Raw genomic sequence first — 14,504 nt, 5'->3', positions numbered from 1 at the left:
TGGGCCTCTCCCATGGATCTCTTCTGCTTGTAGCCGCCTGACTTCAGAGACCTGCTGGAATGGGAGCCTAGGATCCGAGAGGCCTTCCGTGCTGGTGACTTGGAGTCCAAGCCTGACCCTAGTCGGAACTTCAGGCCTTACCGAGCTGAAGATAATGATTCCTATGCCTCTGAGGTGGGTCTAGGCTGAAGTAAACTGTTGGGTGGAAGCTGATTGGCTAGGACCTCCAGAAAGCAGGAAGCTGATTGGCTAGGACTTCCAGAGAGCAGGCAGTGTGGCCCTTGGAGGATGATGGTATGGGATTTGAGAATTCTGTTTGGTTTTAAACTTCTGACAGCTGGGGGATGGGAGAGGGAAGGAGGGAGACGGGGGTGGGGGGAGGGAGGGAATAATATGAAACTGTAACCCCAGTGTCAGGATGCTGAGGCAGCAGGAATGCTGAACTGAAGGCCAGCCTGAAATGACTAACTTATGTAGCAAAGAAGCAACAGTCTCTCCATTCAGGCTGTTTGAGTTCCTGTTGTGAGTCTCTGGGGTGCTGACTGTGAGATCTTGGATAAGTCATTTTACCTCCCGTGAATCGTCAGATTTGCCACAGACAAGAACGGAGCCCCTCAGAGGGTTGTTGGCACAGCCTCTGTGGGTGAGGATGAGGACAGTGCCCACGACAAGTCACTTGGCCTCAGGGAACCTGTGTGTGAGCCATTCTGCTGGTCTGGTGGCCTTAGACATGTCCACAGCCCGTGGGCCCAGCTTTCCACTGCAACACCTAGAATTATTAGAGTTGCTATGATTCTCTGATTATTAGAGTTGTCAAACTCTCTAATAAGGTGGTCTGGGCATCCTCGTAACCATGGTGAAGGAGGAAGAGGGAAAGCCCTGTGTGAACATGGAGCTAAGTCGTAGTGCTGTGTACTTAGCATGCAGAAGGCCTTAGCTTTGATTCCCCAGTCAAGAGATGGATATACATAGAGGGGAGGGACGGAGGGAGGAAGGAGGAAGAGGAGGAGGAGGAAGAGGAGGAGGAGGAAGAGGAAACAACCTGAGATGCTTAGATCTCATTTTCTGATCTCATTTACGCATTGACTCAGTTTCCATCATTCCTCCTCCCCTCCCCTAGCTAAGGGCCAAACCCAAGTCCTTATGCTTAGTTCTCTACCACTGAGCTAAATCCCCAACCCCCCATTCTTTTTTATTTTTAAAGATTTATTTATTTATTATATATGAGTACACCGTAGCTGTCTTCAGACACACCAGAAGAGGGCATCAGATCTCATTACAGATGGTCGTGAGCCACCGTGTGCTTGCTGGGATTTGAACTCAGGACCTCTGGAAGAGCAGTCTCTCCAGCCCCAGTTTCCATCATCTTTACTGAGTAGCTATGACTAAGCATGGTGCCAACCCCAGTTCAAGAGCGATGTGCAGGGCTGGAGAGATGACTCAGCGGTTAAGAGCACCCGACTGTTCTTCCAGAGCACATGACACCTTGCCCGATCTGCAAAGATTTTTAATACAGAACAGGTGTACAAGACACGCCTCATATCACTGCAGAGACAATGCCAAATTATATTATTGGCCACATACTTTTTTCACAGCAGGACACCTGCTATGCCTGGGATCATTTCCACCTTCCTGTTCCTGGTACCAGAAATACTTAATCCTTTTTTTTCTTTGCGATGGAGTCTCACTGTGTTGCTCAGGCTGGCCTCAAACTCACAGGTTCTGGTGATCCTCCTGCCTCATGCCCACTTCATCTCGTCTAAAAAAATTTGTTACTGGGGTATAACAACAAAGTAGTGATGGATGGGGCTACAGCTCAGTGATGAGGTACTTGCTCAGCACGTGTAAGGTGTGCACATACATGTGCACACACACATGCATGCACACACACACACAAGAAGACACATACACACACACACGGACACACACACAAGCAGACACATGCACATACACACATGGACACAAATGCATACACAAGCAGACACATGCACACACAAGCAGACACAGGCACACACATAGACACATAGACACATATGTGCACACACATGCACCACACATGAATGCACATACACACAGGGACACACACATGGGCAACACACATCCATACACACACACACACACACACACACACACATGGACAGGCACATGCACCACACATACACACATATGCATACATACACATGCACCACACATGCATACACATATACATATGCACCCACACACACATGCACACACATGAACATACAGAGACAGGGAATGGCAGAGACAGAGAAGGGAAGAACAGGTCCCTATGGCTTTTCACAAACTGAACACTTCTCTCTCCTTTAGTGCTTTAAGACAGAGTTTTGCTATGTAGCCCACACTGGCCTCAAGATCATGATCTTCATGTTTTGTTGTTTTTTTTTTTTTTTTTTTTTTTTTTTTTTTTTTTCGAGCTGGGGACCGAACCCAGGGCCTTGCACTTGCTAGGCAAGCGCTCTACCACTGAGCTAAATCCCCAACCCCAATCTTCCTGTTTTGTAATTAGCATCTAGAATCATAAGCAGACTCTAGACTTCTGTGTTCCCTTCTAGTGTCTGTCTAGACTTGTAAAAGAAGAGGTTTTAAAAATACTTTTTACATTTATTTATTTAGTGTATGGGTATGTGCACACAGTAGAGGACAATTTGTAGGAGTTGGTTTTCTCCTCCCACCGTGTGGGTCCCAGGGATCAAACTCAGGTCCTGATGCTTGGCTGCAAGTGCCTTTATCTGCTGAGCCATCTTGTCGGGCCAGGAACAAATTAGCTTCATTTAGCTCTAAATGCTTCTAAAACACCATTTCCCTAGAGAATGGAGACCTTGGTTAACTTTTAAAAAATGACCTATTCCCTAGTCATTGAAATCCACAAACAAACACTATTAAATTTGTGAGCTGCATCATTACCTGAGGATACGAAGAAGACCAGGATCAGTACGGGGTTAACCACAGTGATATTTACCATATTTCTATTATGCGACAGCACACAAAGACAGCATCTGTAGCTGCCCATCTGAATGGAGCTTTACACGTACAGACCCACTCAACACACTCGAAACCTTGTTTATCATTTAAACTGCATCTATGTTTTTAATTATAAACAATGAACTAGCTTGCGAATGGCAAACCCTTAGAGCTCTAGCTACTCGGGAGCCGAAACAGGAAGAGACCAGTGAGCTCAGGAGTCTGAGACCAGCCCGTGGGAAATTATGAGACTTTGTATTAGAAACAAGTAATCAATTAGATTTAATCAGTTAATTAAATCTAACCCATTAAAAAGGCTACGAACAACTTTGTGACTCAAACTTAGTTTTCACAGGAGTTTTCTTTTTTTTGCAAATAACTTTGCAAGAGAGAAATGTTAAGATCAGGGCTGGAGAGATGGCTCAATGGTTAAGAGCACTGACTGCTCTTCCAGAGGTCCTGAGTTCAAATCCCAGCAACCACATGGTGGCTCACAACCATCTGTAATGGGATCTGATGCCCTCTTCTGCTGTGTCTGAAGACAGCTACAGTGTACTCGTATATAATAAATAAGTAAAATATTTTTAAAAAAAGAAATGTTAAGATCAGATTGAGGGGCTGGGGATTTAGCTCAGTGGTAGAGCGCTTGCCTAGCAAGCGCAAGGCCCTGGGTTCAGTCCTCAGCTCCGAAAAAAAAAAAAAAAAAAAGATCAGATTGAGAGGATTTGATGTGTATTGTTTCCTTTAACCATCCTGATGACCCCCTGGGTAAGGACAGGGCTGTGCCTGGTGGAGGACACTCCAGCTTCTGTTGATTCCCTGCTACTGCGGGTCTTTGACCACAGCCTGTGTCTTCTCCCTCCTCCTTGTCTGGCCCCCACCCCATGTAGATCAAGGAGCTTCAGCTGGTCCTGGCCGAGGCCCACGACAGCCTCAGGGGCTTGCAGGAGCAGCTGTCCCAGGAGCGGCAACTGCGGAAGGAGGAGGCTGACAGCTTCAACCAGAAAATGGTCCAGGTGGGTTTGTAAGCTACTACAGCGTCTCTCAGAAGGGAAGGTACCGGGTAAAGGGCCTGTTCTTTGGTAGAACTCCAGCATGTGAGAGGCTCCGGGCTCTGTTCCCAGCATAGGAAGAAATCAAACACTACTATAAGCAGGGTCCTCAGAAGGGAGTAACACTGGGGGAAACCCAAGCTTCCCCAAGCCTGCACTGCCAGGGTGTCCCTGAGTTTGTTACTGTCATCTGCTTGGCTGGGCTGGAGCCATGCACGTGATGTTAGCTATCTAGGGGACATCGAGCCTACTTACTCTTTCTCGGTTTCGCTTTGTTATATTTGCTTGTTTGTTCGTTGTTTGTTTGAGACAGCGTCTCTCTATGTAACCCTGGCTGTTCACTTGATATGTAGACTGGGTCGACTCTAACTCACAGAAATCCACCTGCTTCTGTCTCCTGAGTGGCTGGAATGAAAGCTGTCCATCACCACGCCTGTCTCTGTTTCATCTCTTTTTTTAAGAAAAAAATTTTTAAAGACTTTTTATTTTTAGTTACATGCAGATGTGTGTGTATACATGCACTGTCCGTGTAGGTGTCTGCAGAGACCAGAAGTGTCAGGTTTCCTTTGATCTGCCTGACGCAGGTGCTAGGAATTGAACCCGGTTCCCCTGGAAGAGCAGTCAGTGCTCTTAACCCCTGAGCCATCTCTCCAGCTCTTGTTTCACCTCTTGGCCTCAGTTTCCTGTCTGAAATGGTGCCCATTTCAAGCCTGGCTGAGGGTCAGTTTGATAGTTCTGTAGTAGCATGGGTTAAACGTTCGCCTTGAGGCTGGTGACATGGGCAAAGACACTTGCCACTGAGCCTTACAACTTGAGTCTGATCCCCAGGACCCACACAGTGAGAGAGAACTAACCTGCTCTCTTCTTCTGACCACCACACACAAGCCACGGCAGCCATGTCCACCCATACACATACAAAACAGTAAGCAAATGTAAAAAGAAAAACCCGCCCCACTGGGTGGCCAGTGTGACCCGCCTTGCACGCATTATAGCCTGCAGGTCTCAGACTCGTCCCTTATGAGATGACCCCGCTTTACTGATATGGTAGTTGCTGTGGAGGGGGTGCATGGTAGGACATGCTGAAGAGGCGGAAGGATTGCAGACAGGAGCTCACAGAGCAGACGTGCTTTGCTCAGAGCTATGCATCCCAGGCCTTTGGCTCCCTTCGCTGTGAACCAGTGTTGCTTCCTAGGATACTTCACATTTCTCAGCCTTCCTTAACCCAGCATGTCTCTGCTCTGCACCGCCCTCTCTGCGGTCCCCACTTCCCTTCACAGCTCCCAGACCAATGTGAGCTCATGGGAAACACCAGATGCTCTGTAGGTGCTCAGAGTAAGGTGGCCAGAGACCGTCCCTCAGGCTGTTTGCTCAGGGTTTTGAGATTGGATCCCTCCCTGGCATCTGGGCTCACCTATGAGACTACGCAGGGTGGCTGAGCTTACACATGTGGGTTCTGGAGTGTGCACTCGGGTCTTTGTGCTTGTATGGAGGGCACTTTAGTAATGGCTCTCTCTCCAGCCCACTGCTGCTGCTTCTGAGAGTTCTTCCTCCCTGGATACAATGGGCAGCTGGCGGAAGAAGCCCTGGCAGGGGTCCCCAGTAGGCACTTGCCTTTAGTGTTCCCCCCTTCCCTTGTCTGGGCCTGGAATCAACTGGGGGCCTCCCATGCTCACTCCTGTCCTGACAGCTGAAAGAAGACCAGCAGAGGGCGCTGCTGAGGCGGGAGTTTGAGCTCCAGAGTCTGAGCCTCCAGAGACGACTGGAGCAGAAGTTCTGGAGCCAAGAAAAGAACATACTGGTGCAGGAGTCCCAGCAGTTCAAGCACAACTTCCTGCTGCTCTTCATGAAGCTCCGGTGGTTCCTCAAGCGCTGGCGGCAGGGCAAGGTTCTGCCCAGCGAGGAGGATGACTTCCTGGAGGTACGGCTGAGCATAGCTTTTGCCTGGGACTGGAAGAAGGGAAACCTGGGACATGAGTTCTGCTTCTCCTTCTTGGCCCGGACAGTGCCAGGTTGGGGAGTGGGTCACAGTTAAGGTATGGGAAGTCAGTGACCCGCTTTGGTTCATCCTGGACCACCCCTCCTTCCTGCATGGCTGCGCCATCTCCTTTCTACCTGGACTGCTTGCTGGTTTCTCCGGCCTTTGAAGGCTGAGTCTATTGAATGTGGTTTCTCACACAGGTGAACAGCATGAAGGAGCTGTACCTGCTGATGGAGGAAGAGGAGATGAACGCCCAGCACGCGGATAACAAGGCCTGCACAGGGGACAGCTGGCCCCAGAACACGGTGTGTTTAGCTTCTCCTGGTCCTACCTCACCCGCATGCACCTTATCCATTAATGAGCACTTCCTGCCGTCTTCTCGGCCCTGACTGGACACAGGGTCTGTAGATGGTCATTGCCTGGATTCTGGACCACCAGTTGCTCAGTGCTAGGGGGACATCAGTCATCCCAGGGTAGTGACAGAAGGCCAGATGTCACAAGAAGGGGAGCAGTTAATCTGTTTGTTGTATAAGAAGCAGCGTTAGAGAAGGGGGTCCCGTGTTGTGCATTTCCATGGGTGAATAGAGGCTCGTTGAATTCAGAATGGAAAAAAGACTGCATTGAACCCAGAGGACTTCATGTACAGAGTTGTGGCAAGGTGCGCTGGAGTGGCGCTGGCCGATGGGACATTGCGGGAGGGTAAGGATACCAGGCCAGGGTCACACAACGAGAGGGCTTAAGTAAGAACTGGCAAATCAAGCCACAGGTCAGAGGGGGCCATGAAGACATCCCCCCAGGGCTCTACAGTGAGCTGGAGTTGGGGACAAGCAGTGTGTAAGGATTCAAGGCAGGGGTTGGAATCCAATCTGGCACCATTGAGGGGCTTCATGGAGGCACCAGCTCGGGGAGAAGGAGAGACCTGTACCCTGCGGCCTGCCAAGCCTAGGAAAGGTTGTTTCTCTGCATTTGGGCAGAATAGCTGCTCCTGTAATAGAACTCATTGTGTATGAGACTTGCTGCTCAGCTCAACTATTTAGGACAGCCTTCAGCCCCATTTCACTGGTGAGAAGACCTGTTGAGGACTCTCTGAGGCTTCTAGGGCCCCAGCTGCCCCGCTGGGTAAGGTCAGCTATGCCAGGGCTGCCCTCCCTGCCTTCACAAAGTTCCTGACCAGGCCTTACTCTGTCGGCAGCCTAATGAGTACATCAAGACCCTGGCCGACATGAAGGTCACACTGAAGGAGCTGTGCTGGCTGCTCCGGGACGAGCGTCGGGGTCTGACTGAACTTCAGCAGCAGTTTGCAAAGGCCAAGGCCACTTGGGAGACAGAGCGGGCAGAGCTCAAGGGCCACGCCTCACAAGTAAGCCTCTTTGTGTGTGGAGGACACTCCCTTTTCCCCAGCCCAGATCTAGATGGTCAGGTCTCAGAGGCGGGTGCTAAGGAAACACAGGACCCCCTGCCCTTCACCATGTGCCCCAAGGAAATTGACAGGAACATAGGTTGTACTCTGGACTCACAGAATGCTTCCATGCCCGTCCGCGTGCGTGACATTCGGCATGACTCCTAATAGACCTGACTAAGGTGTTGAGAGAGTGAAGGAAAGTCACACAGACGCAAGGATACACAGAAAGCTGGGGTCAGGTGATCTGGACTCTGTGGAGAATCCACAGTGCTCTGGAAGCACAGCCTAGTTACTATGAGGTTGATTAGAGCACCAGAGGTGGTTCTTAATGCAGATAAACCAGGAGGGTGGGGATTACAGTGTACAACAGGATCAGGGGACAAGTTCAGCTAGTCTGGGCAGGAGCACTCTGTAGGGAAGCTGCCTCCAGGCTGCGAATACTGGAGGGGGCTGCTGTGGAGAACATCTTCTGCGCATGCTCTCAACATCACCCACACACAGAAGAAGGCTTTGCCACTTCCCTCTGAGCCTCGCCCTGGTGGGGCAAACCGCTTTGACACTTCTCCATGGGTCCCAGGGTCTCCAGGTGTCTTTGATGTGACTGTGCCCATGTCGAGAGTACACAAACTCAGGACTTGACTCATTAGGGCTTCTTCCGCCCTCACACCTGTATGTGGTACTAAGCTGCTCCCGCCTGGCCTCCACTGTCTACTTTCCTCATTTGCTTTCTTCTCTCCTCATAAGGACTCCTAGCCCCTGCTCACTGGCTCTAAAGTGTTTCTCATACTCAAATTAGGGGTCTGCCCTCCAACCACCCAGCCTGACTAAAGGAGCTCTCACCAGCACCCCCAGGAGTCTGGTCTCCGCTGTGTGCCTGGGGCAAGTTGTTTCCCAACTCTGGCCCAACAAGTGGGAAGGCAGGCTTTTCATTCAGAACATGCTCTGACTTCCTGCTTCTGCAGACTGGGCCCCTGGCCTCCTTCAGCACATCTTGGCCTCAGGGGGCCTTCCTTGTCATCTGTGGCCATGGGAGACACACACCCTGAAGGTCTCTGCTGGCCAGATGGCCAAGCAGGCCCAGAGGAGTTGGGTTTCTCTCCTAGGTATTAAGTAGCAGACCCGCTCTTACTCCCCAGGCTTCTCATCTCCTTGTTCCCATGGGTGCGTTTCCACCCTTGCCTGGTGTGCAGTCTCCTTGCTTTCTCCTGTGCCCTGTGCTCTTCCCCACTCTGTAGATGTCAGTCTCTCTTCCAGCCTCACCTCCCAGCGTTCCCCTAGGCCCCCTCACGGCTTCACAAGCCCAGCCATTCCAGGAGCTCTTGCTCTCAGACCAGCCTCCTAAGGATCAGCATTCCCAGATCCATGGGGCCAGTGAGTCTTGAGGCCGTATGTTTCTTTCCTGCCTCCCCATGATGAGGTCTAGGCGGAGAAAAATATGTTGGATCATTTCTGCACCCGTGTATTATGTGACTGTGTGTATATGTCCCCGTACAGCACCTCTGGGATGAGGGGGTAGGAGTGGGGAATAAAGAATGTCTTCCACCCGTGGAAATTGGGACTGCTGGTAAGAATTGATAAATGTGCCATTTATCAGTAGCTGGGGGCTCTGCCTATTGTAGCAGGGTGTGGAATGCTTACCTAGTCCCTTGGGGCTTCAGTGAGGGACAGGAAGTAGTGCTTTGCTCACGGGGGCTTAGGAAGGGAACATTGAGTTCAGGGTCTGTCTTGTATGTAGGAAGGGGTCCACAGCATGTGGAGGATCCCTGAAGGCTTCCCCTGTGTGTGTTTGGAGCCAGTGTCCCCTGCCCGCTATCCAGCTAGCTGGCACTTCTTCCTGCAGATGGAGCTGAAGGCTGGGAAGGGTGCCAGCGAGAGGCCCGGGCCCGACTGGAAGGCTGCACTGCAGAGAGAGCGGGAAGAACAGCAGCACCTCCTGGCAGAGTCCTACAGTGCCGTCATGGAGCTGACGAGGCAGCTGCAGATGAGCGAGCGCCACTGGAGCCAAGAGAAGCTGCAGCTGGTGGAGCGGCTGCAGGGAGAGAAGCAGCAGGTGGAGCAGCAAGTGAAGGAGCTGCAGAACCGACTCAGTCAGGTAAGGCCCTTCTGCCGTGGTAACTGGAGCCCCGAGCTCAGAGAAAGCCGTGAGAGCCAGGCCCTTTCCTCTGAGGCGGTCTTCCGGGCCCCTCGCCACACCATCGCTTGCTTTGCTCTTACACATGGCAGCCTCATAGAAGGCTGTCGTTTCCCGAGCACGTCTGACAGCTTAGCAGCTGCGATCAGGAAGTGCTTTCGTCTCACAAGTTCTCACTGAGCAGGTGTCAATCATGTGCCCATCACTAGGGCTTATCAAGACGCAGGACCCAAAAGGGAAGCGCCAAGAGTGATTGGCATAGGAAAACTAGAGTCTCTGGTATATTCCATCAGGCTCCCTCCCTCTAGCTCTGCAGGTGTACATCTGTGGAGGGGCTTCCGTTTGACTTGATTTTCTCTAATTGAGCCATCATGTTCCTGCACGTGCACTTCCTCTTCCGAGGAGAACCTCGCTCCATTTAACTGACTCCCATTCATTCCGCACTGACAGCATCTAGGTTTCATGTGTCGTTTGGAGCCGGTGACGTCACTCAATTGGTAGAGCCCTGGCCTCACGCAGATGAAGCCCTGGGCTGGATTCCCACCCAGCACCATGGGATCACAATGGCAGCTCATGCCTGCTATTTTGGGGGAGGTAAAGGCAGGAGAATTAGAGCTTCAAGGTCATCATCCTCGGCTACTTATGAGTTTGAAGCCAGCCTGGTTTACATGAAACCCTGTCTCAAAAAACCAAACACGCAGAAAGCAGCCAGAGTCTACTGTAGTCATCGCACGTGTGTGTGCGGGCAGTATTCACAGTGCTGCATTCCAGGGCTCTGACATGGATCGAGAGCGGGGTGAAAGCCAACTTCAGGAGGGTTTCCTCGACGTTTGTGTGTATGTGCACACATGTGTGCGTGCATGTGTGTGTGTGTGTGTCTGTCTGTCTGTCTGTCTGTCTGTGTAGCCAGAGCAGCGTGCTTGCTTCTTGCTTGCCAGTTCTCATGACCCTCTCCAGTCTTTGGACTCACCTGATGAGGAAGATGAGCATCCCTCTGAGAGCTGCCGCCTTTGTATGTCTTCTCAGAATGCCGACTTAAACCCTTTCAGCCTTGTAAGGTCACTTTGCAGAAGAGAAAAATGAGCCAAAATGTCCTGTTTCTGACAGGACAGAACTATGCCAAATCCCTCACATTTAAAGTCTTACTTATTTCTGTTTTATGTGCATGAATGTTCTGTTTGCTTATGTAGGTGCCATGTTCACACCTGGTGTCCCCCGGCTAGCGTCCCCTCTGGTTTCCTGGAACTAGAGTTTTAGATGGCTGTGAGCTGCCATGTGGGTGCTGAGAACTGAGCCTGAGTCCTGGGGAAGCAGCGAGTGCTTTTAACTGCTGAGCCATCTCTCCAGCCCCAACATCTGGCAGAGTCTTGATTTGAACCGACCCCCTGCATGGGACTAGGTTTTCTCTAGTATCACGGTCACTACCTGGAGAAACTTCGTTCCTCTGATGGTTACATTTCCTTGGTGTCTGTGTGTGGCAAGTTCAGACTGGTACACCCACAGTTCAAACCACATCCCTTGTGCCCTGCGGAAAGCTGATTAGAGCGTCTTTTTCTACCATCTGGCCACTTCCTGTCTAGGAATGATTCCTCCTCATTGTCATTATTTTGGTTTTTTGAGACAGGGTTTCTCTGGGTAGCTCTGGGTGTTCTGGAACCTGCTCTGTAGACCAAACTCCCGGAGATCCTCCTGCCTCTGCCTCCCAAATGCTGAGATTAAAGGCATGCACCATCACCACCTGACTTTTAATATCATTTTTTAGTGGTTTGGAAGTGATTAAACCAGATCTGTGCCATGCTTAGTGAGGTAGCAACATACTGCTGGGACCTGCCGGCTTGTAGGTACACTCCTGTTCTTGATTTCCCAGCAGCGACCTTGTATGGCATTTGTTGGCTTCCTAGCTCTTGTCTCCTGCAACCTTTGATACCAATTTGCTTCCGTCCATTCAAACCAAGACACCCAAGCTACATCCTATATTTCTTATTTTCTTCCTCCTTCCTCCGCCCCCCATCCCTGTCCTTCCTTTTTTTATTTGTTCTGAGACTCTGTGTATCCCAGCATTTGGCCCAGACGAGCCTGGAGTACTCAGTTGTCCTGGCCCAGCAACTCCAGAGCTACAATCACAAGTCAGTGCCACATCCGTATAAACTGTGCTCCCAGTCATGCAACATGCAGAACAGTAGATAGGAAGAGTGTCTTAGTCAGCGTTCCATCCCTGTGAAGAGTCACCCTGACCATCGCAACTCTCATGAAGGAAACGTTTAATAGGGGCAGTTAGCCGTTCCAGAGGTTTAGTCTCTTGTCGTCATGGCGAGAAAAATCCATTGTCGTCATGGCGACAAGCATGGTGGCATACAGGCAGACATGGTGTCATGGTGACAAGCATGGTGGCATACAGGCAGACATGGTGTCATGGTGACAAGCATGGTGGCAGACAGGCAGACATGGTGCTGGCGAGGTGGCTGAGTTTTCTACATCCAGATTCAAAGGCAGCAGGAAGAGGCAGCGACAATGGGCCTGGCTTGAGCATTTGAAAACTCAAAGCCCGCCATCCCCAGTGACACACTTCCTCCAACAAGGCCACACCTCCTAATAGTGCCACTCCCTATGAGCCTCTGGGGCTCACACAGGGGCTCCTGGCTCTAATCAAATCCTTTCTATCTCCTATCTCCGGGCTTCATCTACACAAGGAGGATGGCTGTTCTCTTTTTATCTCTCAGAGCAGCCAAGGGAATATAAGAGCCAGCCACAAGAATGGCACAGCGCTCCTAGGTCCCTCTGACTGCCCGGGCCTTGGCTTACATCTTCATCTGTGATTGGCGCTCATTCATGCTGGGGTGACATTTGTTGCCGCCCCTGCTCTGTTTGTATTATGTTGGGTTCTTAGTGAGCAAAATTTGAGGCATGGGTTCAAGTGCAAACAGGCAAGCAGCCTGTCCTGGTGCTGCTGAGGACTTCCATTGGACCTTCGGGAAGCAGAAGGCACAGCCCAGTTGCTTTTTCAGAACTGAAAGGTTGGGGGAGGGGACGTGAGCCTTACTAATGCCCTGGGGAAACTAGGGTGAGTCACCCCACGTGGGAGCCAGTTGTGACGGGATGGAGGAATTCAAGCAGAGTGATGGTGTGGTGCCCGTCATCCCAGTTGCTGCTTGGACTGCTCACGTCTGGGCCAACCTTCTGTTGACTTCATCCTCTCACCCACTACATGGAAATGATGCCAGCCACACCTGCCTCTACGGCTGCTGTGAGGAGTAAACGAACTGGTGTGCCCATGCCATGGATCCCCTGGAAGTGCAGTGCTCCAGGGAACACCTCAGGACTCAGCAGGATGGCAGCATGGTCCCTGTGTGAAATGGCTACTGCTCGTCCGCCCTAGCTGTTGTTCTATGACTGCTGGATAGAGTAATGGAGCAGTAGCATCTGTTAACCCTATTAGCCAGGTCAGGAAGACGCCTGCTGGTAGCTGCTTGTATTATTGTTTCCCAAATCCACCCTGTGCAGTCTCAGAGCTACTGTCAGAGCTAACCCCAGGCCTTGCTGTGGGTCACGTGGCCCTGAGAGTTGAGGCTGGGGAGTGGCCCTGCTCAGAGTAGCCCTGCCCACCAGCCCACACTCTTTGTCTTTCTTAGCTGCAGAAGGCTGCCGAGCCCTGGGTCCTGAAGCACTCAGATCTGGAGAAGCAAGACAACAGCTGGAAAGAGGTGAGAGCCTCCATCCCTGCTACCCACGTTCTGCTGGCCCTGACTGTACCACAAAGTTCCTTGCTCGTGAGAAATGTGACAGGGGGATGCTAACTTTGTCCCAGAAGCCACACTGTCCTTACACCCTGGACTTCTTAGCCTCAGAGTCACTACCCCATGATTCCTGACTATGGAGTTGGACTTGGGCAGGGTTCTCTGCTGTGGCTGTCTGACCAGGCCTGGGAGAAACCCCAGGCAAGTTCAGTTATACCTCCACAGAAAGCAGGCCTCTAAATAGCTGTGTAGTCTTGAGTGAGTCACGCTCCACCTCTGGGCCCCAATTTCTCATTGCCCTGGCCTCATCCTGAGTGGGGTCAGTAGGGTCACACTGGAGGAATTCACACTGGAGGAGGTCAGGGGGACTGTTCATAGAACAGAGCTGAGGAATAAAGGTTACATACGGGTTCCTCAGATCATCTCTCCTCATGATGGCTACTCAGGATATGGGGCTACAAAAGCCACATGCCTATTCTGGGGAACTGAGCACACAGGATTTACTCGTGGGGGTGCTGTGTTCGACCCAGTGAGGGAAAACCTCACAGCCACTGTCCTCACCGTCAACTGCACAGCAGCTGTCATGGGAAAAGTTCTGTCTCAAATGGTCCCCCTCTCTCTCTGGTTCCTCTTTGCATTCCAGATACCTGACCTAGCTCACATTGCTGTCGTAAGGGGGTGAGAGGTAACAGTTCAGACACGACCAGTGGACCCTTTCGATTGCCAATGACTGCATCTCACTCTCCAGAGGAGAGAACTCATGTGTGGAGTCTAGGCCCAGCTCCCATGCTAGTCTGTTGTCACGCACTGGTCACCGGAACTGACCTTCTTGTCTCTTCCTTTGACAGGCACGAAGTGAGAAGACCCACGACAAGGAGGGTGTTTCTGAAGCTGAGCTTGTGGGAACCGGCTTAAAGAGGTGCTGGCCTCTCGTCCCTCGGTCCTGTCCCCTGTCCTTTACCCCACTACTCTGCCCCCAGCCCTATAGACTTTTGGCTTTGACTCTCTTTACTCCCTGGTCCCGTGTGTCCAGTCGCACCCCTGTGAGAGTTGGGAGAGCCACCAGATTTTTTTTTCTTTGGGACCCCAGTATTTCCTCAGCTGCCCCTGCTGGCAATGGTGTTGTTTAGCTCCTTTGGGGGTTCTCTTTTTCCCCCTGGAATTTGAATCATGGTAGATACCCATTTTGGGGATTATTGGTCAGTGTCCATTGGGCCTACCACCA

At 51.3% G+C, this 14,504-nt stretch overlaps 1 protein-coding gene across 1 annotated transcript in view; it reads left to right on the top strand.

The window, feature by feature from the left end:
* Soga1 (suppressor of glucose, autophagy associated 1) overlaps positions 1-14,504 on the top strand; it is a 67,908-nt gene that overhangs the window by 40,251 nt on the left and 13,153 nt on the right. Inside the window, 8 exon segments of the mRNA XM_032904619.1 lie at positions 34-174; positions 3,873-3,998; positions 5,722-5,952; positions 6,213-6,317; positions 7,205-7,372; positions 9,255-9,506; positions 13,175-13,246; positions 14,128-14,198. Coding sequence (XP_032760510.1) covers positions 34-174; positions 3,873-3,998; positions 5,722-5,952; positions 6,213-6,317; positions 7,205-7,372; positions 9,255-9,506; positions 13,175-13,246; positions 14,128-14,198 — 1,166 coding nt within the window.

This window comes from Rattus rattus, chromosome 5, assembly GCF_011064425.1.
Source record: "Rattus rattus isolate New Zealand chromosome 5, Rrattus_CSIRO_v1, whole genome shotgun sequence".
Taxonomy (NCBI): Eukaryota; Metazoa; Chordata; class Mammalia; order Rodentia; family Muridae; genus Rattus; species Rattus rattus.
This window is presented reverse-complemented; position numbering and strand designations above follow the sequence as displayed.